The 23,445-nt window shown below is 44.5% G+C and overlaps 1 protein-coding gene across 1 annotated transcript in view; it reads right to left on the bottom strand.

Annotated features, from left to right (window-relative positions):
• Positions 1–6,113: 6,113 nt before the first annotated feature.
• The window catches only part of LOC111151742 (yippee like 2), a 39,127-nt gene continuing 21,795 nt past the window's right edge, over positions 6,114–23,445 (bottom strand). Inside the window, exons 2-4 of the mRNA XM_022509916.1 lie at positions 11,790–11,833; positions 10,640–10,748; positions 6,114–6,732 (exon numbers count right to left, since the gene is read on the bottom strand). Coding sequence (XP_022365624.1) covers positions 6,643–6,732; positions 10,640–10,748; positions 11,790–11,833 — 243 coding nt within the window. The 3' untranslated portion in view covers positions 6,114–6,642. The remainder of the gene's footprint in view (positions 6,733–10,639; positions 10,749–11,789; positions 11,834–23,445) is intronic.

A 23,445-nucleotide genomic window follows, 5' to 3' on the forward strand; every position in this document is an offset into this window, starting at 1 on the left:
CAGGAAACAGCTGCTGGTGAGGGTGGTGGCTCATGTGGCTGGAGATTTCCCCAGCTAGGGAGGGCCACGCATAACCCTTTGTTCTCCCACTGGGTACAGTTGGTACCACTGATTCTCTGCTCCCTAGGATTAGCTTCCTGACTAGACTAGGCACATAATAGATATCCAAAAAAAGTCCTTGCTGAATAAATAAATGCAAATAGTAAACGGAGTGTTCCTGATGTAACCATTTACCTTACGCAGGAAACTTTCAGTGCTAACCTCCTCTCTTCTCCTCTTTGGGATACCAACAAACTAAACAGATTTTGAATCCACATTAATTCAATGTTCACAAAGCAGCTGTTAAGTACCTACTATTAATCAAGGGGCCAAGGATTACACATGGGATCTACCGCAGAGTATTAAAAACAACAAAGCCCAGCTTACGTTCAGCTATGGCACACACAATACTTTTCAGGTAGCAGTGACCTTTGTGGCTCTGCTTAACATTAATTTGCTCACTCACATTCCCTGACCCCTCACATACTAAGCAGTCACAATGGGCAGACTGAGAAACTGTCCTATGAAGCCACACAAGAATTAAGAAGGCTGGAGGAAGAGAGAGGCTGACATTTGGAACACAGTGCAGGGAAAGACCATAGAGTGGTGAAGCCAGGCTATGTGTGATTCCTGACCCTGTCATTCCCAAGAAACCTTCCTGACCTCAGTTGCATCATCTATAAAATGGGAATAATCGGCATTTATCACTGCTTTCCCGTACGGTGGTGAGGACTCCTGGGATGATGGGAGGAACTGCCTCCCAGCCATGATCTTAAGTGAGGTCACATAGGCAAAGCACCCTACCCAGGGTCAGGCCTGATGTCCTGGACAGCCACTGCGGTGTAAGAGCTTGGAAGGGAGAGGACCCAAGGATTGCTGGTTTGGAACCGGTTGTCTCCCACACATGTTATCTTTTCTCTCCTCCTGGTCCGCCAAAGGCAAACAAGAACGAAATGATAACAGACACATCCACTGAAGCAAAACAGGTCACAGGAATAAGATAAATCCCTCAAGGACAAATAAAAGTCAACTGCAGCTAGGCCCAGACTGGGAAGGTGAAAATTCATGGGAAGACAAGGTATTTCTTATTTTATAGAGAACAGGCTTTTAAAATACTCTCACCAATGTGAAAACACACAAATACACACACATTTGGGCGGTTGTAATATCCTCTTTCTTCACTATTTAAATTGCCTATATAAGGTGAGAACACTGTATGTAAGCTGTGGAGACTAGCTTTCGAAAAAGCTGAAGTCTAGGCAAAAATATTTAGTCTGTTAAATGAAGGCACAATACACAACTGAGGACGCTGCCTGGCTATGCAAGGCTATGCATATGGAAGATACTGGATTTGAAAAGAAAAACAGACGATTTACTAGAATGGTCCAACTGCCTCACCCAGTGCCTATAGAACCTAATAGATGTTTAATAAATATCTGCTCAGTGAGAAGACTTGATTTTCCATATTCTATAACTGTGCCTACTTCTTTCCCATTGTCAGCCCATTATTCAGAGATAGTGCTGCCTCTTTGTCGCCTCATTTTGTGGTTTTACAATTCTTTTATCTCTTCACTTAATGCAATCCCATTTCCCCCAAAGAAATTGGTATAAACAGAAAAGTTTGCAGAGTTTGAGAATACGGGGCTTAGTAGACAGAAATCCTAAAGGTCATTCAGGCATTTCTGATATCTGAAGATAAGAGAAGCATTTGCAGATAAGCAGGAGACCTGATTTTTATTCATTAATCGGCCAACTGTCCTTGCAGTAAACAACCCCGCAGGGTCTGTCAGTCAGAGCTCTGTGAATGGGGTTAGACAGATCACCTCCTACAGGCTTTTCAGTTACTTTCAATGTTAAAAGTCATGATAAAACATGCTGGGTCAATTTGGGTCAATTACGACAGTAGAGCCCTCCAAAGAATATTTGAAAACTTTATTTTCTCAAATGAGCACCAACACAGATTGGAAATATGACAGAAACAATGCACTTTTCTCTAATACTGAACCACTATGTACAAATACAGGAAAAGGTGAAGACAAATTATTTGAAAATAATTCTCTTTGTTATTGAAGCAAAGTGACCTGAAAAACGCCACGGGGGGGGGGGGAAGATAGGGAAAATAACAAAACCCAAACCCAACAAATACAGTTTGTAAACACAAGCATAAATAGACAAATTCCGTATTTAAAGATCGTCTCTGCAGGTTGAAAAGGGAACCGACTCTCACTTTCACCAAAATGTTATATAAAAACATACAGGCAGATTGAATTGGGTGATGGGAATAGTTTGTTTCTTCTTGGCTTTACCTTTCACTGCTGGCAGATTTCATGACTGTATTTTGCTTAGGAAAATGAAACATCTCTCTCCTCTACCTTGACCACTAGCATGTTTCCTCATGCAAGACAGACTCTGTTAAAATATGTTAAGTTGATTGTGTTCAAGATTTGATTTCCCAGCCTCTTCCTGAACCTGAAGCAGTATGGCCTTAAAATAAAATAAACTGTTTACTTACAAGGTATGTGTATTATTTTACCGATGTTCTTTCAACCCAAACCAGACATGGCTTCTACAACAACCGGAACCCTAGGGTATGTAAGGAACACACGCACATGTCAGTTAGAAACACACAGATTTGATTCCGTTTGACCTTCACAAACAATAGATTTCCTTTACCATCTGGGAAAGTTGAGCACACAAAGAAAAAGGAGCAAAGTGGCAATAGCTCCATGCTCAGAAAATCAAAATCCTCATGGTTTGTGCTGTTGGTCCACTCAGAAACAAAACAACCAGCAAGAAAGAGAAGAAAGCCTTATGTGCCCAAGGTGTAAACTGTAGGTATACTGTCCCCAATAAAAAAGAAAACAGGAGGCACAGTCCAAAGTGCTTTTTACACACACACACACACACACACACACACACACACGCACACATTAAAAACAAGATCCCGATTTGTTGGAAATTCTTCCAAAAAGAGGAATCACTAAGCTGTAACTATATCTGATTTTATTTATTTTTTTTCTTAGCCAATATTGGTGCAAGAAACTATTTCAATTCTCAACCTGGTAATGAAACTGCAGAGTCTGCTCCATGGGTGGTTCGGGGGGTGGTGGAACAGAGGCATTGCTTTATTGCCTCTGTCCAGACAAAAGTGATACAGATCTTTTTTTTAAAAGAGTATATTGGTGATCACTTGTTTCCCTTAATATATACTTCAAGAAATGCAGAGGAAACCATAGAATTTAAAAATGAAAATAAAAAGTGCTCTCAGGGGATCTGAGAAAACAGCACCAAATATATTATTTAAAAAATTAAATATTATTTACAAAAGTATATTTCACAAGCAACTTTTTTTTTCATATATATATCCACTTGAAAATCTTTTTCTAAGGGGGACACCTCTTTTTCACACACTGACCCACCTGCCAAGATTTATCCCATCTCCATGAACTTGCTGTCTCGGAGTTGGGGCAGCACTCAGTCAGGCCCAGCTGACAATCTGGGGCCATCAAGTCTGGCTGTATTTGATTCATGTCAAATCAATCCATCACAGCCTGAGACTAACATCCTGGGGTCTCGGTGTATCCAGGGCCACCGAGGCCACACGACCTAGGACAGCACAGGGGAGATGGACCTAGAGGGTCGGCCAGCTGGACTTCAGTTGCAAAGAAGGCAGCTGCTGGCTGAGGTATAGAACGTCATGCCTTTCCCTTTCTCACTTCGCCCTTTCCCCTGCCCTACTCCCTGCACCCTGCCGAGGCTTTACCGTCAAACTCCAATTCCCTGAACCTGCCAGGGGTGAATGGATGAGGTCTTTGGTTATGCTCTGAGTCAATAATTTGGTGAGGAAATTAAAGAACGAACTGACTGAGGGCATGAGTTGATGTGTCTCCATCACTCAGCTGCGGTCTCTCCAATACTGCTTGACTTTAGGTAGACAAACCATGAGTGGAGCTGAAGTTTTAAGAAGCACTTTTGGTTTCATTGACACAAAGGGAAAGCCTAATGAGTTGCTTTTTTCCCCCTGTAGTTATGGAAAAACCAACATTCTACTCAGATCTTTCACACCAAGTATGGTGCCACACACCCACTGGATGCTCGATGGGTAAGAACTGGAAAACCAAAACCAAAAACAAAAACAAAACCAGAACCTGGGTCTAACTGGAGCCTGCTCTGATCCATGCAACAGTCAGAGGCCTCATCCCCAAGGAAGAACAGTGGCACATCGGTCTCCTCTGCCCCTTGAAAATTCTAGGACACCCCGTGTCTGGTTTCCATGTCACCACATTCCATTTTCAGTATCAAAGACAAAACCTCTACCCATGCTTAACCCCCATTTTCTTTCTATGGAAAGGAGTATCAACAGCCAGGACATTCCCTGAGCAAAGGGGCTAATCAAAATCTCTAAGTGAAGGCCACTACCTTCAGCACAGACAGAAAGGGGGGGGATCTATAGTTTTTGTGCTGGCGAGCCAGCTTAGGAATGTGAAAGTCGAAAATTTTTTCATTGAGATCTTGGCCCTGGGAGCCAGAAGAACTCTTTCTTTGGGAGTGGAAATGAAATACTTCTTCTGAACCTCAGTCTGCTTTTAGTAATGTGGGGAGCACTTAATCTCCCAGGGTTGCTGAAGAAATGTGGGTTAAAAGCCTCTGGGAACAAGATTCAATTTCTAAAAATCCTTTTGTGTCACAGAAGCCCTCTACTGCTAAGCCTGGAGCCACCCAGCTTCCTGTCAATCCTGAGTCAGTCACCCTCCAGGGCAGGACCACGCCTAGCTCCTAGTTCCAGTCCCCCTTCTGCAATCAGACCACAGAGACATGAAAAGGCATTTCCACCATGGACTCACTCCCTATGGGAATTTGTCAGAATTCTGGAAATGTCCCTCACTGCCTGCTTGAATCCTGATGAATCAATTTTACAGATTCTTGTCTCTACGAATTCACTCTTCTGTGACTTTTAAGTGATCCTATAGGCTGTTCCTATAGGATCAGCCTACTTAGAGAATGAAATGCTGAGAATTACCTAACATAATCTGCACATATCTGAACATTAATTACATTTTCGGTCTAAGCAATAAAATTAACTCGGTTAAATGAGTTTCGGTCGTGCACAGTGTACTACTGGCTTAGCTGTTGGTAGAATACACTGCACAGTGTTGGTTAACTGTAAAAAACTCCTTTCTCTCAGGAGAGACTTAGTAAGGATTTGTTCTCCATTTCCTTAATATAAAGAACTTTGGTTTGGGCTTCGAGATGGGAGGCAGAGGCTAATATTGGAATTTGTAACTTGATGTTGGCTATCACACCCAGGCTCTTCCGACTAATGGACCATTCTGACAATTTCTCTCCACACAAAGCAGTCAAGTCTGAGAACAGCTCCAGGGGCATGAGGAACCTCCTGGCCAGGTTATCACTCAGCTCAAAGCCTTGGGACTTTGTTTTCCACAAGTCTACAGGGATAGAACTGGAGAAAACACCCAAAACTCTATGTACAAAGAATTGCTGATCTCACCGAAGCCACTGCATACCAACGGGGAAAGATGCACTAACCTGTCATGGTTCAAATCTAAACTATTCCCAGCATTGCCCCACCCCACCCCCCTCCTTGCCACAAGGCTCTTCTCTTACTAAGGGTCAAGAAAAAAGGTTAAATAGTCAGAATTGCTAACTGGTTCTACTTTTTATTGTTTCTGGCGCAGTATCTGAGCCATTTCTGAAGGAGCTCCCAAATTACCGCCCCCTTTGTTCCCTGTCCTCCTCAGTTACTGATTTTACTTGGTTGGTGGCCAAAGCCTTCGGGATGTTTCAATCTTGCACCCATTGCAAATGGCAGTTCCCCTCTTCTCACCTACGGTGACTGAAGAGGCAAAGATGACCCGAAGGGGCAGTGAGGCATCGGAGTTATCAAAACCACCTGGGCTTTTCACCTTGCTTCCATGACACCCCCAACTCAACCCAGGAGAACCAGGCCCCTGACCCCCTGGAGTTAGGGCCAGTTCCTGGGCTCACGTGCTAACCCAGCGCTGTCGGTGTCAGGAACAGAAGCTTCTGATCAGAGAGAATGCAGTCATGAGGTATTTTTTTTTTTCTCTTTGTCCTTTTAGACAAGTCGATTATTTCAAGCCTAAGTTACCAGGACTCCGGGAGCAGCACAATTTTGTTCCTACCTCTAACGGCCCATCCCCTGCCCACCCCTGGGACCCTCAAGCCTCTCTCCTTCCCCTCTTCCTCACACCCCCGTGCTGTGCCACTGCTCTCCCGACAAGAGGCCATCAGGCAGCTCTTCTATGGGCCCTAGGGCCCTGATCAAGGTGGGCTGCCGCCACGCGGTCAGGTATCTGTTCCTTTTGTTGTTTTGTTTTCAGCCAACACTAGAACAGAGAGAGAAGCCAGGATCAACTCACAAACAGATACAAAGCAAAGAGACAGAGAGACAAAGTTTTAGAGGCCGGTCACCAGAAAGACGGTGTCAGGGTGGGAGAATCCCCCAGATGGCAAGGCCCCTAAATGGATGGAACCAAGTGTTCAGTCACTCTCTCACGCTTGGGTAGAATGTTCGGTTGGATGGCGTTCACGTGGACACTGGGTTAGGTGGATACCCTCGGATCAGTCCCAGCCATTGTCCTTGATCATGTGTGCTAGCTCAATGATGTATTTGCCTTCTTTATACTTCTGGCTGCTTTCAAAGGCATGTTCCTAGGAAACACAAAGGAAAAGACACCGAATGACCAAAGACAAGCAGGTGACTTGTAGCACGGGTGCGATCAGGACCAGCCTCACCCGGAATGAAAGCATTCTTGCCACTCGAACATGCCACTGAGCTCCAGCTCTGAAGCAGCACTGGGACTCTCTCAATATTTACAACCAAGTTTCAATATTTTGCAATTTAAGTATCTGAAACATTTTTCTCAATATTTACCATAGAATTTCTTCAGGATCTCTCATCATTTAAGGCTTTGCCCAAATGTCACCACCTTGGTAAGGTCTTCCCCACCTATTCTACTTTAAAAGCACAACTTCTACCCCTGAATTCTCTCTCCCCCTCCCTTTCCTGCTTCATCCTTCTTCACGACACATCATTTTCAAACCCACAGTACAACCTGCACATCATCTACTATAGCTACTGTCTCTCACCACAGTGACACAAATTTCATGGCAGGCAGAGGTCTTCATTTACGTTGTTCATTGCTGTATCCCTTGTGCCTAGAAGACTGCTTGCCAGATAATAGGTCTTCAATAAGAAACTGCTGTGTGTGTGTGTGTGTGTGTGTGTGTGTGCGCGCGCGCGCGCAAAATCTGAGGGAACTTGGTTTGGGATGCTGACCAGGAATGCGCTCTATGGATGTATCCATCAAGTTTCTATGGCAGAACCCTCAACTGCACTTTGTTCCACTTAGAGAAAAGACACTCAGGGAGAGTACTAAGTATTGGGGAGCCAAATAGGTCTTTCTCTTGTTTATCTTGCTGTTTCTATGTCAAGTGTGTTAAGTCTGTTTTTCCTTCACTGCCTTTCTCCAGGGAGTAAGGAGCTCCACAGACTCCAGCCTGAAGAACCTGGCAGCCCTCAAGCCCCACCAGCTTCCAGGCCTCCAGAGAGAAAAATGCAACAGAAACCACCTGGCAGATAACCATCCTGAATTTACAACACTGTGGGTGGGCTTGCAGGCTAGTAAGCCACACAGGGGGATATTAAACAACAACAAAAAAAGCCCTGCACAGGTAGAGGCTCAAAGGGTATTTTATTCCCAGGCGTAGATGTATAAAAACATGTTGGTATATCGTATGAAAAGCACTGGTCATCACAGTCATTAGATGGCTGAGCTCGACGTGCAGAAGCAGTGGACATCAGCTTTGTTTCCTAGCCTTCCAGCTCAGAAAGGGATCCAACCCTCCTGCCTCCTGTAAGTTCTGGGCAACATTCGTATGAAATGCATCTTCACTTCCTAGAGCTCTGGGGATCTGGGACTCTGAACAAGGCCTCACACTTGAGCCTCTCGTTGAGAGAGGAATCATTCCACAAAGTGGAGAGGGGAGGGGCGCTGAGAGAAAATGTGCAAACACATCACACACACACAAGAGATGTGGACTCAGCAGTCATTTCCCTGACACTTCATTATTCCTCAGTTCCGTGTGTGTCTCTGTGTATGTGTGTACACAACAAAGGAATGTGGTTCAAGAATAAGACCTATTGTTCCATGGTAGTGTGTTCAGGATAGGGGGGAGGTAAAAAGAAAACTAGGAAAGTAAGAATATATCCCTATTAAACAAGACAACAACAAAAAAGCCAAAAGGAAAAAAATTCAACAGCCCCCAAGCCACAGGACACTTGCAAAATGTCCTACCTGGACAGAACACTAGATGTGGAGTCTGCAGAACATCCCAGACTGAACCCTGGCCCCAGAAGCATCACTTAACCACTTAAGTTTACCAATGCAAACTTTTCGTTTACAAAACTGGGAGAACTATTAAAAGTACTTCACAGGACACTCCCTGGTGGTCTAGTGGTTAGGATTCGGTGCTCTCACTTCACAGGATTTCTGTGAGGGTCAGAAGAAATAATGGAATGAAAGACTGGAGCATGGGCCTGGGACATGAGAGGTAATCAATAAATATTTGGGGAGAAGGAGGTTTTCCCACTGTCCCGTGCGTATCACTATGCTTGCCAAGCTGTTTTATCTGTTTACCTCTAGTTTTCCTCCTTGATATCATGGCTATAAACAACTTCAAGGGCAGGTGTTAGATCGCATTTACTTTTGTATCCAACACGAAGTCTTTTAATAAACCTTTGTCAAAGGACTGAATCATTTTACCTGAAGGAGCAAAACCAACTAACTCAGATTTATCTTCTGTCTGTAATCCTGTACATCTTCAATGGACTAAGATGACCAAGAGGTTGGAGAAACAGAAGGGCAGAACATTTCTCAATAATCACAACCAGAACCGTGGCCCCCAGATCACCCAGAGGGGGCCACCAGCCATCCAGGGGAGAAGAGCCAAGGCCAGGTTTCCCACAAGAAGCAATCAGGGCAACCTTAGGGATCTGTGACCATCTTGGCATTGCGAAACATGCCATCCAGGGTTTCTTTCTAATTCTGAACATTTCAAGAGAGACGTGAAAGACAGGATGTAAAGGCAGTGCTGCTCCATGGAGGACTCTCCCTGTGGTAGTGAAGATCTGCACATTTTTAAACTTTGGTTAAATGGAATTATGTTTTTGTTTTTGACAGAGATGGACCGGGAGAGAGAGAGCACAAGCAGGGGGAATGTGACAGGGAGAAGCAGTTTTCCTGCTGAGGAAGGACTGGATCCCAGGACCCTTGGATCGTCACCTGAGCCGAAGGCAGACGCTTAACGACCGAGCCACCCAGGCGCCCCTGGAATCATACTCGTATGTCGGGCTTCTTTTGCTCAACATCTCTTTTATTTAAATAGACTTCTTCATATTTTTAGAGCAGTTTTAGGTTCACAGCAAGAGGGAGCAGAAGGCAAGGAGGTTTCCCCTGCACTCCCTGCTACCACATAATGGGCGGCCTCCCCCATTCCCGGAGTCCCGCGATTATGTCTTTGTCATAATCAACAAACCTACACTGACACATCATTATCACTCTGTGGGCAGTTCTGACAACTCCTCCAGGCTCTTTCCAAGCTAACTAAAAGCTACCTAACCACAGATCATCTGAGCCAGCCCCACACTGGCCCTGGGCAACTGATGGGACAGGGAATTTACAGCATTTACATGGATTAAACTGTCCTCCCAGAGATGGGAAGACTCAATATCCTACCATGACTGGGCAGAAGAAAGCACGTGAGGATATCTCCAGTAATTAATGTATCTACCAGCAGTGACTACAGAAGTTTATGTTCACCGATCACCCATACCTCCTCTCACCCTGACGAAGGACTGCTCACTCTAGGTGTCATGAAGACATTAATAACACTTGTTGAGTTAAACAGTGAAGGAGCAAATGTCCAGTAGGGAGATCCCAGCCATGACTATATCTAACAGTGGACATTAATTAATATGTTTGATGATGCTAGCACAGGGCCTAGGACCTGAGCGATGTTTGGGGGACATTTACTGGATGGGCTCTGTAGTGACACTCCCAGATACCTATATCCCAGTTTGGCCATGTAATGGCTAGAGAACATCGGATAGACTATTCACCTCCCTATGCCTTCGTTTCCTCATCCATAAAATAGGGATTAAAATATGACCTACCTTCTAAGAATGCTGTGAAGAGTACATAAAATAATACAGGCCTGGAACACGGTAAGTTCCCACAGTAAGGGAAATGTTATGTGCTGTTGTTATTATTATTATTAATTAAATTGTAAAGGAGATGTGTGTGTCTATCTGTCCATCTCAGGGGCAGGTGCGAAGGAATGAATAAGAGAACAGGACTGTCAGAGGAAAGGGAAGAATGCATATGACAGACAGGAGGGTGCCAGGAGCTGCTCTTTGGGTTCAGCTGCCTGTTCCTGGACTAAGATAACCCCACAAGGCCACAAGAAGCCAGGAGAAGAAAGCAATCTTCCAGCACGAGGTTCTCAGCTACTCCCTTCACAGCCCTCTCACCACCCGACCAGACTCCTCAGTACTCACATATTTCCAGCCCAGAGTGGTTTTGCAGTTTTCACAGTAAATGTCTGCGACTGCGTGGAGTCCTGTTAGCAACACTCGCTCTTCTGCGGGCCCGCAGCCCACATTAACTCTGTGCCAAGGGACGGAGAGAGAGAAAGAATATGTAGTTAGTCACACACTAAGCCTTGGTCATTCAAGCTGAGCTTGCGGCGAGGAAATAACTGAGCACGGATGCCTCAAGGGAAGCCAACGCTGAGAAGGGCGTTGTTTATGACCAAACGTGGTAACAGCCCCTAAAATGTAGCCACGTGGAAACATCTCCATTGAAATGCATTTGGGATCTGCAAGTTCTGATTCAGTGAGTCTACACAAAAAAAAAAAAAAAAAAAAAAAAAAAAATGTCTTTATGGTTGAGACTTTGCTTGGAATGTTTCTAACTAATCCTTCTAACCTTGTGACCTAAGGGGACTAAGTGATGGCCCCACTGTGAAGACCAAAGCCAGGAGCATGGGTCCTCAGCTCAGAGCTCACTGATGACTGAACACAGCCGAAGATGTCCAATGTGACATCTGCATGGTCTTGTCTCTGACTGCAAGGACGAACGAGCCCTGTATTATCTCCAGCTGAACATGCGAGACTGCCATTCACCCAACCCAGTTCACCACTCACACTTGTGTGAGCTTCACCTTCCTTTCCCAGGTAAGAGGCTATAAATGACCTGCCGGCGCAGCGACCAAGAGCCCTCTAGGCCGAGACTGCAGTGGGGAGGCTCTTCACTGCCCAGGCCTTTTCCTCCAGTCCCAGCTCCCGCAGCGGATCTCCGTGTCTTCTGTTCGACCTCCTCTCTTCCCAGATGACTCATCTTAGACCTGCTTCTGAAGCCTCCATGATGAGGCTCTTGGAGGCACTTCAACTTCTTCCCTATGAGCCTACAGCCCTCTGATGCGCCTACTGTGGGTAGTAAGTGTGTTATTTTTAGCCAAAGATGCTGCCCCCCCAAAAAAAATTCCCCAAAGATAACTGGCTACCTACTGTGGAGAGTAATGTTTCATAGTAATGTTTTATCATGGCAGAGGGGGGCAGGGACCATTGTTTAATTATCACCGAGCGCTCCTTCTCCCACCACCTGACAAAGTTTGCACCAAAACATGGATGTACCAGAGACACTCACACTGAGTTAAAGAGGTATGCTCGTCCTTGACTTCCTTGGAACGACTGAAATGCAAGAAAACAAATCGATAGTTAGAGATCCATTTCACCCACCCATTTGGGAAACCAGCCCCAAATCACAACAGTCATGACCTTCCAGGATTGACACAGCGAAGAAAAAAAGAAAAAAAGAAAAAAAAGAAAAAAAAAAAAAAGGCTCTGAGCCATTTAATAGCCGAGCTGGCAACTAGCATGGGGGAGGACAAGAGGAGAAATAAACAGAGCTACAGAGCTTGGGCCAACCCACACTTGGACTGTTTTCACCAGCCCAGGTGAGAAGACAGAAAAACCAAACTCCACAATTACCACTGGACACTTCTTCCCTCCTGACACCATCAGTTTTATTAATCCACCCAGATCACTGACATTGGCCTTTGCAGGACCCTCTTGATCCCAGGGATCTGTGCTGGCCACAGGTCTCCTCCCGTTGGTGAGGGAAATCAGTGCAAGCACTTTGCTTGTCCTCTTGGTCCAACCCTGAGAAGATGGCAAAGAATCCCCAAGGCAAGAAGGAATACACCACCAAACCTGTACTTCTCACCTGCTGGAAATCCTAACTGCCCTAAGAGTAAAAGTCCTCCCAACTGGGAGCATGGGAGCTCTCCCTTCGAGGTGTAAGCAACTTGATCTCTAGATCACAGGAATGCTCATTAAGCAGCAATCCCATTTTAAATTCTAACTTAAATATGAGCTGCTCTCTTCCGGCTGAAGGGTGGCAGGGAATGGGAGAAACGTGAGCCAGACCTTACCATGCAGTCTGGCATCTACTTCCATTAACACAGGCCCTCACCATGTTTCTCTCCTCTGGTTACACTGAAATGTCTGGCTGACACGAGCCATCCGTGTTCTGCACCGCTGCCTGCATTTTTAATGTGGTCTGACAATCGTACTCTGAATCCAACCTCCTAGTCTTCACAGAAAACCACTCTAAAAACAAACAAACAAGTAAGGGACTCTCCCATGACCTCTATTACTCCGTGGCTGGAGAAATCCAGTGGTGACTGGTTAACAGAGAACCAGAGGGTAGGAGAGAACCAGACAGGACACAGATCACTGCACACCAGACAGCCACTGTCAGAAATACAGGACTTTAGGGGTCAGTGCCACCCGCCAGAACCAAAGGCAACATTTCTGGCCTGTGGAAAAACTGCCTTTGGGGCAGCTGGATTGTTGGTTGCCTCCGACATGCAAATGCACCAGAGGCTGTGCTCCCAGGTGTAGCTCCAAAAAGCAAGCAGATGTTCCCCCAGCTGTCGCTCAGACCTAAACCAGCTCTTTCCTTTGGGTTTTGAAACATTCCTGGGGAACAGAAGAACTCCCAAGCTAGCATGAAGCAGGCATAAAAACCTGGAGGTCTATGCTAGGTGTTCGGAAGAGACGGTGTCCCTGTGACACAGACTATGGATTGAGACCACCTGTTAGTTCAACCCTGCAGAACAAGACACCCGAGCACTGGCAGGGAAGCAAAGCCTCACCGTCTGGCCCCACCAACCTCTGCAGTCTCTTCTCTCGCTAGAGTGTCCTTTGCTCTAGTCAGGCTGAACCACACACAGTTCCTGGAACTTGCATTTCACCCATCTGGCCACAATGTTCCCTCAGAAGGGGGGCGCTCTTCCACCTGACCAATGCTAAGCTGGCTTTGGCTCAGCTTCCTCTCTTTCGTAAGGCTTTCCCTGCCCTCCCCCGGAAGAGGCACCCATTGGCACCCATGTTCGGGACTCCTCCTGTTACCCGTCTGTTCCTCTTTCATAGCACTTAACATACTGGATCTAATTTATATGTTTATTTTCTAACTTCCTCACTAGATTGTGCGCTTCCTGAAAGTGTAGGCCAAGTCTTCACTCTCTCTGAACCCGTAGCACAGAGCACAGGAATCTGGCATACTGCAGGCATTTACTAAATATTTACTCCACAGGTGAATTGCCTCTGATTTCCTTTATTTCTGTAAGTGGCTTTACTGATGTGTAAGTGACGTTGTAAACCATACCTGTGTAAAGTGCACTATTTGTATCCACCTGTGAAAACATCACCAGGATCAAGACTGTCACACCCACAAGTTTCCTCTCGTCCTTCTTCGTATTGCCTTCCGTCCCCTCCTCACTCCTTTCCCACTCATCCACAGGCAGCCCCGGCCGTCACTGTTGCTTGCATTTTCCACTTTTTTATAAACGAAATCATACAGTATGCAGTGCTTTTTGTCTGCCTTCTGTCACACAGCAAAATTATTCCAAGATACATCCATGTTGTTGCATTTGATCAAAAGCTCATTCCCTGGGGCACCTGGGTGGCGCCCTCACTTAAGCTTCTGCCTCTTGGTTTCAACTCAGGTCATGATCTTCGGTCGTGAGATCGAGCCCTGCATCGGGCTCCATGCTCAGTGTGGAGTGTGCTTATCCCTCTCTCCCCCTCATCTCTCTTTTTCAAATAAATAAATACAATCTTAAAAAAAAATTCCCTTTTTATTGTTAAGAGTCATATTCCATTCTATGCCTTTACCGTAGTTCCTTTTTATTTGGTTTGATTTTCATTAAGTGTTTTGGACTCATCAACCTCCCAAGTCCCCTTACAGCTCCAAAATTATATTCTCTTATGATTCCTGGTTCTACATTATGGATAATTGGGAGCACCATCTTCTAAGAAACATTTGTTATAAACTTCAAGTTTGGAGCTTGGAAGCATGTGGGTATGGGAAAATAAATTCTAGAAGAAAGCAGACAGGAAGATAACAACACAAAGTAACACACCTCTATTATTTGTAACAGGACAAGGCATTTATTTCCCCAACAAACACAGATCATCTACTATACCTAGAGACCATCAGGAATGCAGGGAGAGAAGCAGCACTTCTAAGACTTCCCAGGGTAGAGGTATCCCCAGAAGGTATATAAGACAATCGGAGTAGGGGGAAAAAAAACCCTAAAATTTTAATCTACTTTTATGTTTTTATATTTTTATCTCAAAAAAAAAAAAAGTTTCAGGGGCACCCGGGTGGCTCAGCCCTTAAGTATCTGCCTTTGGCTCAGGTCATGATCCCAGGGTCTTGAGATCCAGCCAATGCATCGGGCTCCCTGCTCAGTGGGAAGCCTGTGTCTCCCTCTCCCACCCACCCTGCTTGTGTTCCTCCTTTTCTCACAGTGCCTCTCTCTGTCAAATAAATAAATAAATAAATAAATAAAATCTTTAAAAAAAAAAAATGTTTCACTAAACAGTCATAGAGCTTTGCCACTGGGATTTTCCCTGGGCTACTGCCACGTGTGCACAGGTATCTAGAAGGAAGTGTGGGGCTCTCACTGTATGTGTGTGCGGCGTGACAGTGGTACCCTTCAGTCTTTGCTTTCAGCATATTGTGAATACTGCTGTTTTTTGTGCAAAAGGATGTCAGTAATGAGACTAATCTTAAAAAAACAAAAACAAAAACAAAAAACCAACAGACAAAAACGGGATACTTGGGGCTCCTGGGTGGCTCAGTCAGCTGTGCGTTTCGGCTCCAGTCCTGAGATTGAGCCCCCTATTAACCCCTGTGTTCATCAGGGAGTCTGTCTGAAGATTCTCCCTCTCCCTCTTCCTTTTCCCCCAGCTCATTATCTCTCTCTCTCTCTAAAATAAATAAATAAAATCTTAAAAAACAGGATATTTAAACAGTAGGATCCCTGCAATTTTTTGTATAGAATAGCACACCACAAAGAGGTTCACTTACATCAAAATACTTAAAAATGTAAAAAAGTCTTACATTTTTCTTCTGTAAAAAGATGAACATTCCAAACTCCCTGACCTTTGCTGTAAAAAGTAGCTGACAATACTATGGCATTCTTACTCTGCAATATTTTCCAAAGAATAAACCCACAAAAATCTGTCCCTTCAAAGTACAGGTGATATTTTAACAGGAAATGGGAATATAATTTCTTTTCAAAAGGTACTTATGCTATGGAGAAAACTGGTATCTGGCAATGTATCCATTTTATTTGATCTTTGTACTTTAGAACTGGTATGACTGTACAAAAAATTGATCAAAATGAATGATATTTAGAAGATAATGCAGGTGGAAATCTTTGTGTTCGAAAAGATTTCTTAGATCCTGTCCCATAAACATTTTATAAAAGAAAAAGACTGCTAAATTCAATGTCATCAAAATTTCAAACCTGAGAAAAGTTAAGCCACAGACTGGGAAAAAATACCCAGAAATCACATCTACGACAAAGCACTTGTACCTAAAATATACAAGGAACTCTCAAAATTCAACAATAAGAAACAAAAACCCCAATTTTAAAATAAGCAAAAGTAGCTCTCTGCTCCTAACCCATTCAACAGTCATCAGAATATTCTGGTGTAGTGCCACCCACATCCCCAAAACACAATGGTGAAGGTCAGAGTAAACGGCAAAATTGGTCATACTGGGCGCCTGGTCACCAGGGCTGCTTTCAACGCTGGCAAAGTGGATATACTGTTGCCATCAGTGACACCTTCATAGGTCTCAACTACGTGGTCTCCATGTTCCAGTAGGATTCCACCCACAGCAAATTCAACAGCACACTCAAGGCTCAGAATAAGAAACTTGTCGTGAATGGGAAGTACATCTCCATCTTCTAAGAACAAGATCCCTCCAACATCAAATGGGGTGATGTTGGTGATGAGTATGCTGTAGAGTCCAGTCCACTGGGCTCTTTGCTACCACTGAGAAGGCCAGAGCTCACTTGAAGGGTGGGGCCAAAAGGGTCACCATCTCTGCCCCTTTCTGCTGATGCCTCATGTTTCTGATGGGCATGAACCATGAAAAGTATGACAACCTCCTCAAGATTGTCAGCAATGCCTCCTGCACCACCAACTGCTGGCCCCTCTGGCTAAGGTCACCCATGACAACTCTGGCATCACGGAGGGACTCATGACCACAGTGCATGCCATCATTGCCAACCGAAGACTGTGGACAGCCCTTCTGGGAAGCTGTGGTGTGATGGCTGAGGGGCAGCCCAGAATATCATTCTTGCTTCTACTGGCACCATCAAGGTAGGCAAGGTCATCCCTGTGCTGAATGGGAAGCTCAATGGCATGGACTTCCTGTCCCCATTTGCAATATGTCAGTCATGGAACTGACCTGCTTCCTGGAGAAAGCTGCCGAACATGATGACATCAAGAAGATGGTGAAACAGGCATCAGAGGCCCCCCTCAAGGGCATTCTGGGCTACAGTCGAGAACCAGGTTGCCTTCTGAGACCTTAACAGTGATACCCACTCTTACACCTTTGATGATGGGGCTGGCATTCTCCCTAATGACCACAGTGTCAAACTCATTTCCTGGTATGACAGTGAATTTGGCTACAGAAACCAGTTGGTGGACATTACGTCCATATGGCCTCCAAGGAGTAAAAGTCCCCTGGATCACCAGCACCAGGGAGAGCAAGAGAAGAGACAGCTCAGCTGCTGGGGAGTCCTTGCCCCAACTCACCACTGACACAATGAGAATCTCATGACCTCTAGGCAGTTACCACCCAAGAACCCCAAAGAAAGAGAGGGACTCAGGGAGCCCCTCGATCATCAATAAAGTGTACTGTACCCCGCAAAAAAACAAAACAAAACAAAAACTCAAAAAATTTTAAAATAAAGAATAAAATGAGCCAAAGATTTGAACAGACTTCACCAAAGATAAGCAGATGATAAACAGTCACATGAAAAGATGTTCAGCGTCACTAGTCACTGGGGTAAGTGCAAATTAAAATCACAATGAGATACCACCCCTCATACTGGTCAGAATGGTTAAAACTAACAAGTCAGGAAACAACAGATGCTGGCGAGGATGTGGGGAAAGTGGAACCCTCCTACACTGTTGGTGGGAACGCAAGCTGGTGTAGCCACTCGGCAACACAGCATGGAGGTTCCTTGAAAAGTTGAAAATAGAGCTGCCCTATGACCCAGCAATTGCATTATTAGGGATTTACCCCAAAGATATAAATGTAGTGATCTAAAGGGGCACCAGCACCCCAAAGTTTATAGCAGCAATGTCCACAGTAGCCCAACTATGGAAAGAGCCCAGATGTCCATCGACAGATGAATGGATAAAGAAGATGTGGTATACATATACAATGGAATACTATGCAGCCACCAAAAGAATGAAATCTTGCCACTTGCAGATGCCACGATGCAGATGGAACTACAGATAGTATTATGCTAAGCGAAATGATCAGTTAGAGAAAGACAATTATCATAGGATTATCACTCATATATGGCATTTAAGAAACAAAACAGAGGATCATAGGGGAAGGGAGGGAAAAATAAAACAAGATGAAATCAGAGAGGGAGACAAATCACAAGAGACTCTTAATCATAGGAAACAGACTGAGGGTTGCTGGAGGGGAGGAAGTGGGGAATGGGGGAACGGGGTAACTGGGTGATGGACATTAAGGAGGGCATGTGAGATAATGGGCACTGGGTGTTATAGAAGACTGATGAATCACAGACCTGTACCTCTGAAACTAATAATACACCAAATGTTAATTAATTGAATTTAAATAAAAATTTTTAAAAAATAAAACCAAAAAACTCTGGAATAATGAGATTCTGAGAACTTCCAGGTTAGTGAACACATCGTAGCGCTCAGTGAGTGACATGCCCTGAAAGGGCATGAAAGTTCCACCCTCAATCTTTGCTCTCTGTTTCACCACCATTTGGCTGTTCCTGAGTTGTATCCTTTATAATAAAATGGTAGTCCTAAGTTAAAAAAAAAAAAAAGACACACAGTGAGACATCACGACACACCTATTAGAATGGTTCAATTTTTGTAAGTTGACAAAACCAAGTCAAGAATATGTAGCAACTGGAACTCTCTCATACACTACAAAACAGCATAGCCATTTTGGACAAGAGTTTGGTGGTTTCATTTATCCAAGTTAAATGAAAACCTATGTTTAAGCAAAGACCTGCAGGAGAATGTTTTTGGAGCAGCTTTATTCTTAATTGTCCAAAACTGGAAACAACCTAAATGTCTCTCGGTTGGCGAACGGATAAAATGGGGCCGCCCATATTATCCATACTATGGTTATAGTCTGCAATACAAGGAACCAACTGCTGATACACATACCAACATGAATGGATCTGAAATGCACTGGGCTATGGTAAGTGGTTGCCAAAGGTTACAGCTGAGGGGGAGAGTTTGACTACAAGGAGTAATGGGGGGAGACAGAATTATAATCTTCATTACGGGGGTGGTTATAAGACCAAGTGTTTATCACGTATGAGGACTGTATACCAAAGAGTGAATTTTACTTTGTAAAACTAAAAAAAAAAAATTTAAATCCAGTAAAAATTTTAAAACAAGCCATCTCTACAATCTCCCATCCATACACTGTATTTCTGTATTTAGACAATTAGGAAGACACAATTTCCTAGTCTATTCAAAAGTATCCCAAACAAAGAGCCAACTGCAAAGTTCTGCAAAAACCTTTGTGTAATTGGGTAAATGGGTTGGAGCGTGGGGATCATGATTTTTCATAAGCACAAACATGCTAATGTTGCATCTGAATCTGCCTTTCTTATAAGAACTTTCCAGCAAGGGAAACTTTTAAAGTATGAAAAATACTCTCATTAGGACATACCTTAGAATTACTATATCAGAAAGTGATAAACCAGTAATCTTTTTAAAAGAGTGTATTAAATCACATAGCTTCAGTAAAATTTGAAAACCAATTTATAATAGTTTTTTCTTCCTTTCTAAATTTTAATTATTAATCATTTCTTTGAACATAGGTTTATAATGTATACATTACATAGCAGTATGTGTATACCACCCCTAAGTATCCACAGACTAGGAGTATATACTCAAAACATTTTACTAGTACGGATGTGTGATTTTAAAAGTCTGGGGACCATTCTGGGGGTTTCTGCCTGCTTCATGGCACGGCCTACGAGTAATTTCCCCTAGCCTGGCATAGCCCAGAATTCCTAGAGAGTAGAGGATGGGGAGGACACATGGCAGAGAAGAGAAATGCCAGCCAGACCCAGAGGTGCCGCCCAGGGACACTATGGTTCCCCCAGTCTGCTTCCACAAAGTGTGCTGGCTGAGGCCCACACTACGCAAAGGGCTGTCTTGGAGGCACCACCCCCTCAGGTACCCTCCTGGATAATGGTGAACCTGCTGGCTCAGCTGGCACTCAGAACTAGCTGAATTTCCTGGGATAGAACTCTGGAAGCTCTTCCACCATGGCTTCCACTCTGGGCCTCTGCCAAGGCAACATTTATGATGGGAAAAACAGCCACTGAGAACAACAGGCATCTTGCAAACAGACAGACGAGAATAGCGCCGGCTGGGTCACTGTATCCTGTGGGGCCCAGGCCAGCCTGGCATACCCAGGCACGGCCTGGCACTCCCTTGAGTGAGGGTGGTACCAAAGGTGGGGAGACTGAAAGGAAGTTAAGGAAGCAATTAGAATGAAGCAAACAGAATTTCAGACCAGGAGATCCCAAACAGACTGTCAGACACATTTGTTTGCTGTCATTACCGCCAGGCAACAAGGCAGTTCTTTTCCATGTTGTGTATCAACGGAGGCTGGTGTTCAGGACTCCAGGAAAGGTTTTTTGTTTTTTTAAAAAATTACACAACACTTTTCGTCTGTCCTTTAAAGGAAAGTAATAGCTCCAGGCCCAGCCCTTCCAGCCAGCTCAAAGGAACGGAAAAGGCTTTGAGTTTCCTGTTTAGTATCCAAAACCACTGATTTCTGGCCCCTTTGAAAGTCTGAAGGCAGTAATTCCGTTTAAAAGCAAGGGGACCATTGAAAATGAATACTTTTTGGGGGAAGGTGGCAAAAGAGCAAACATATGGGTTCCTTCCCGTCGGTACCAGGCACAGGTCCTCACCCTTGAGCTGACTCAGGCATGAAATCGTCCTAGCATGAAACAGAGCCTCTCCAACTTAGGCCCTCTCTTCTCACTGGGAAGGTCAACTGTTTTTCTTTTTCTCTTTTTTTGGGAGGGTGGGGGTAGGAGAGGTTGGGGGGCGGTGCAGAGCCAAAGAGGCTCCACACCCAGCCCAGAACCCAAAGTGGGGCTCCATCTCACGACCCTGAGGTCATGACCTGAGCCGAAACTGAGAGTCCGATGCTCTACCGACTGGGCCGCCCAGGCGCCCTAGAGGTCAACCATTTTTAATGGAGCATGTGCCTCAGGAGGGGCAGAGATATGAGGGAAGCAGATGTCTATCTGTCCACCCAGTTGCACCACCTGGGAGCTAGGTGCCTATCTGCGTATGAGAAGAGGATCTAGCCTTGGAATCAGAAGATCAAGATCAAATCCTGGTTTTACCACAACTTATTACCTACCTGACAAGGGGAGAAATATTTAGTCTCTCTCAGCTTTGACAGCTTTTACATCTGCGGATGGAAACCATGCCTATTTCATAGGGTTTTTGAGGATAATAAGTAAAACAAGGTAAATGGAAGTCCAGAGTAAAAGGAAGGTTAGTTCCCTCTTTCCTCTTTGGCCTTTTCAGGAGCCTGGACAAGTGAGATGAAAAGGCTGATTCTAATCTACTTGGGTTTTCAAAATCCTTTTCTTTGGTGACTTTGATCTCCCCATTTCTCTACTATTATGACAAAGGGCAAGGGTTCCATTCTTTGCCACTCAACATCTCCATAAAAATGGAGGGATGAGACTGAAGCTCCCCATGATCCTTTCCAGTCATATTTTGTGAATCCTTTAAAGCACTTAGTGCTTGCTTCTCTGACATCCCATCCACAGGCAGTGTGAATTACATGGGCTTCAAATAGGCAGACTACCAGAGCTTAAGTCCTGGCTTTGCCATGTACCAGCCACACTACTAACTTGAGCAAGCCAATTAACTGCTCTGAGACTTAATTTCCTAATCTGTAAAATGGGCACAATAAAACAGTACTCACACCAGCTTTCTATGAGAAATAAAGGAGATGCTGTGATGAAAGAAAGTGCTTCATAGGGACGCCAGGCTGGCTCACTTGCTAGGCATCTGCCTTTGGCTTGGGTCATGATCCCAGCATCCTGGGATCGGGTCCCACATCGGGTTCCTTGCTTAGTGGGGAGCCTGCTTCTCCCTCTCCCACTCCCCTTGCTTGTGTTCCCTCTCTGGCTGTGTCTCCTCTCTCTGTCAAATAAATAAATAAAATCTTTTTAAAAAAATAAATAATAAATAAAAAAAGAAAGTGCTTCATAAACTTCAAGGCTTTACGTATATTTTGTTGTTGTTACATTTTTTTTTACTATACGGTTATAAAAGAACTTATTAGTACACAAATAAAGTTGAGTTCTTTTTAACTGAAATGTAATTCCCATTATCATAAAAGTCATCCTCTTAGTACACAATTCAGTGGCTCTTGATATATTCGTAAGGTTGTGCAATCATCACCACTAAAATTCTAGAACATTTCCACTCTCCAAAAGAAATCTCATGTCATTACCAGTCACCTTTCACGCCCTCTGTCCCAGGCCCTGGCACGCACAAATCTATTCTCTGTCTTCCTATGTTTGCAAAAGGCACCATACACTATACTATCAACCATCTGAGCAAGAAGACAGCAGAAGTATTAGAGATACAAAGGAGGGTTAGCAAAACCCCCTGCCCTTGGGATGTTGGCTAAACATCCGGCCTCAGCAGATCTGACAGTCTGCTGGGGGAGGGCCCAGTCAGTCCTTTTTCCTTTCTCATTCTTTTCTCCATCCATGGTCAGGCCCAGTGGAGTTTCCCATTTAGGGTCAGGATAAGCCACAGGCTCCATTCCAAAGAACTGAAACCTATGCAAAATAATACTGGATCCTGTCTGAACTTCACCCTTGAGGAAGCATATGGAGAAAGTGGGAAGGGTGATAATAAGGAACAATAAAAATGATGCAAACTTCCAGAATTAGAACCCAAGTGCAACTTAGAGCCAGTAAGCCGTTAGCTAAGAGGAACAGAAGACTAAAGGGGATTTCTTCCATTTTCTCTGCTGTAGAGGAGGAGAAGGAAATGGACATAAATGGAAATAAGAGAGACTTGGGTTAATTATAAGGGAAGAATTTCCTGACCCTGTAGGACTTCCACACGAGGACACGAGTCACTAGGAAAGATCAAAGCCATTTATATGTGCTTATGGATTACAAAAAGCTTTCACATATCTGTCTAGAAACCTTGAGATGAGCTAGGAAGCCACGTGGGCTGCCTAGCCTCCTACAACCCTTGTCCCCTAGCTTTGAGCTCTGGTAGGTCTCAGTTCACCCTCACATTCCCTCAACAGATGGAGGGAGGGGCTGAGAAGGCACTGGCTCTCAAGGAGGAAATATCTGCTGTGTGGAGTCATAAAATTCCAAGGGCATGGGAGCATACATGATGCAAATGATGCAAGGACTGAACGGCAAAAACAAAAGGTGCTGAGCAGTCTGGGCACCACAATTTATTGCTTGAAGGGGGATATTCTGGGATCTAAGTCACTTAACGGTCAGACCATTCAAATTCACCTTCCTGTTGACCTGCCTGAAACAGGCTGCTTTTAGGGATGGACATAGACTACAGAGAAATGGAAGGGAAACTGAGAACGGACTAGAGAAAGAGCCTGCAAAGTCTGCTCCCTCTTGATGTCTGCCGGATGTTCACTGGAAAGGATGCAGGCTTTGGAGCAAGCTGTGCAG

The sequence above is a fragment of the Enhydra lutris genome, unplaced genomic scaffold (assembly GCF_002288905.1).
Source record: "Enhydra lutris kenyoni isolate GAN:26980312 unplaced genomic scaffold, ASM228890v2 scaffoldscaffold26, whole genome shotgun sequence".
Taxonomy (NCBI): domain Eukaryota; kingdom Metazoa; phylum Chordata; class Mammalia; order Carnivora; family Mustelidae; genus Enhydra; species Enhydra lutris.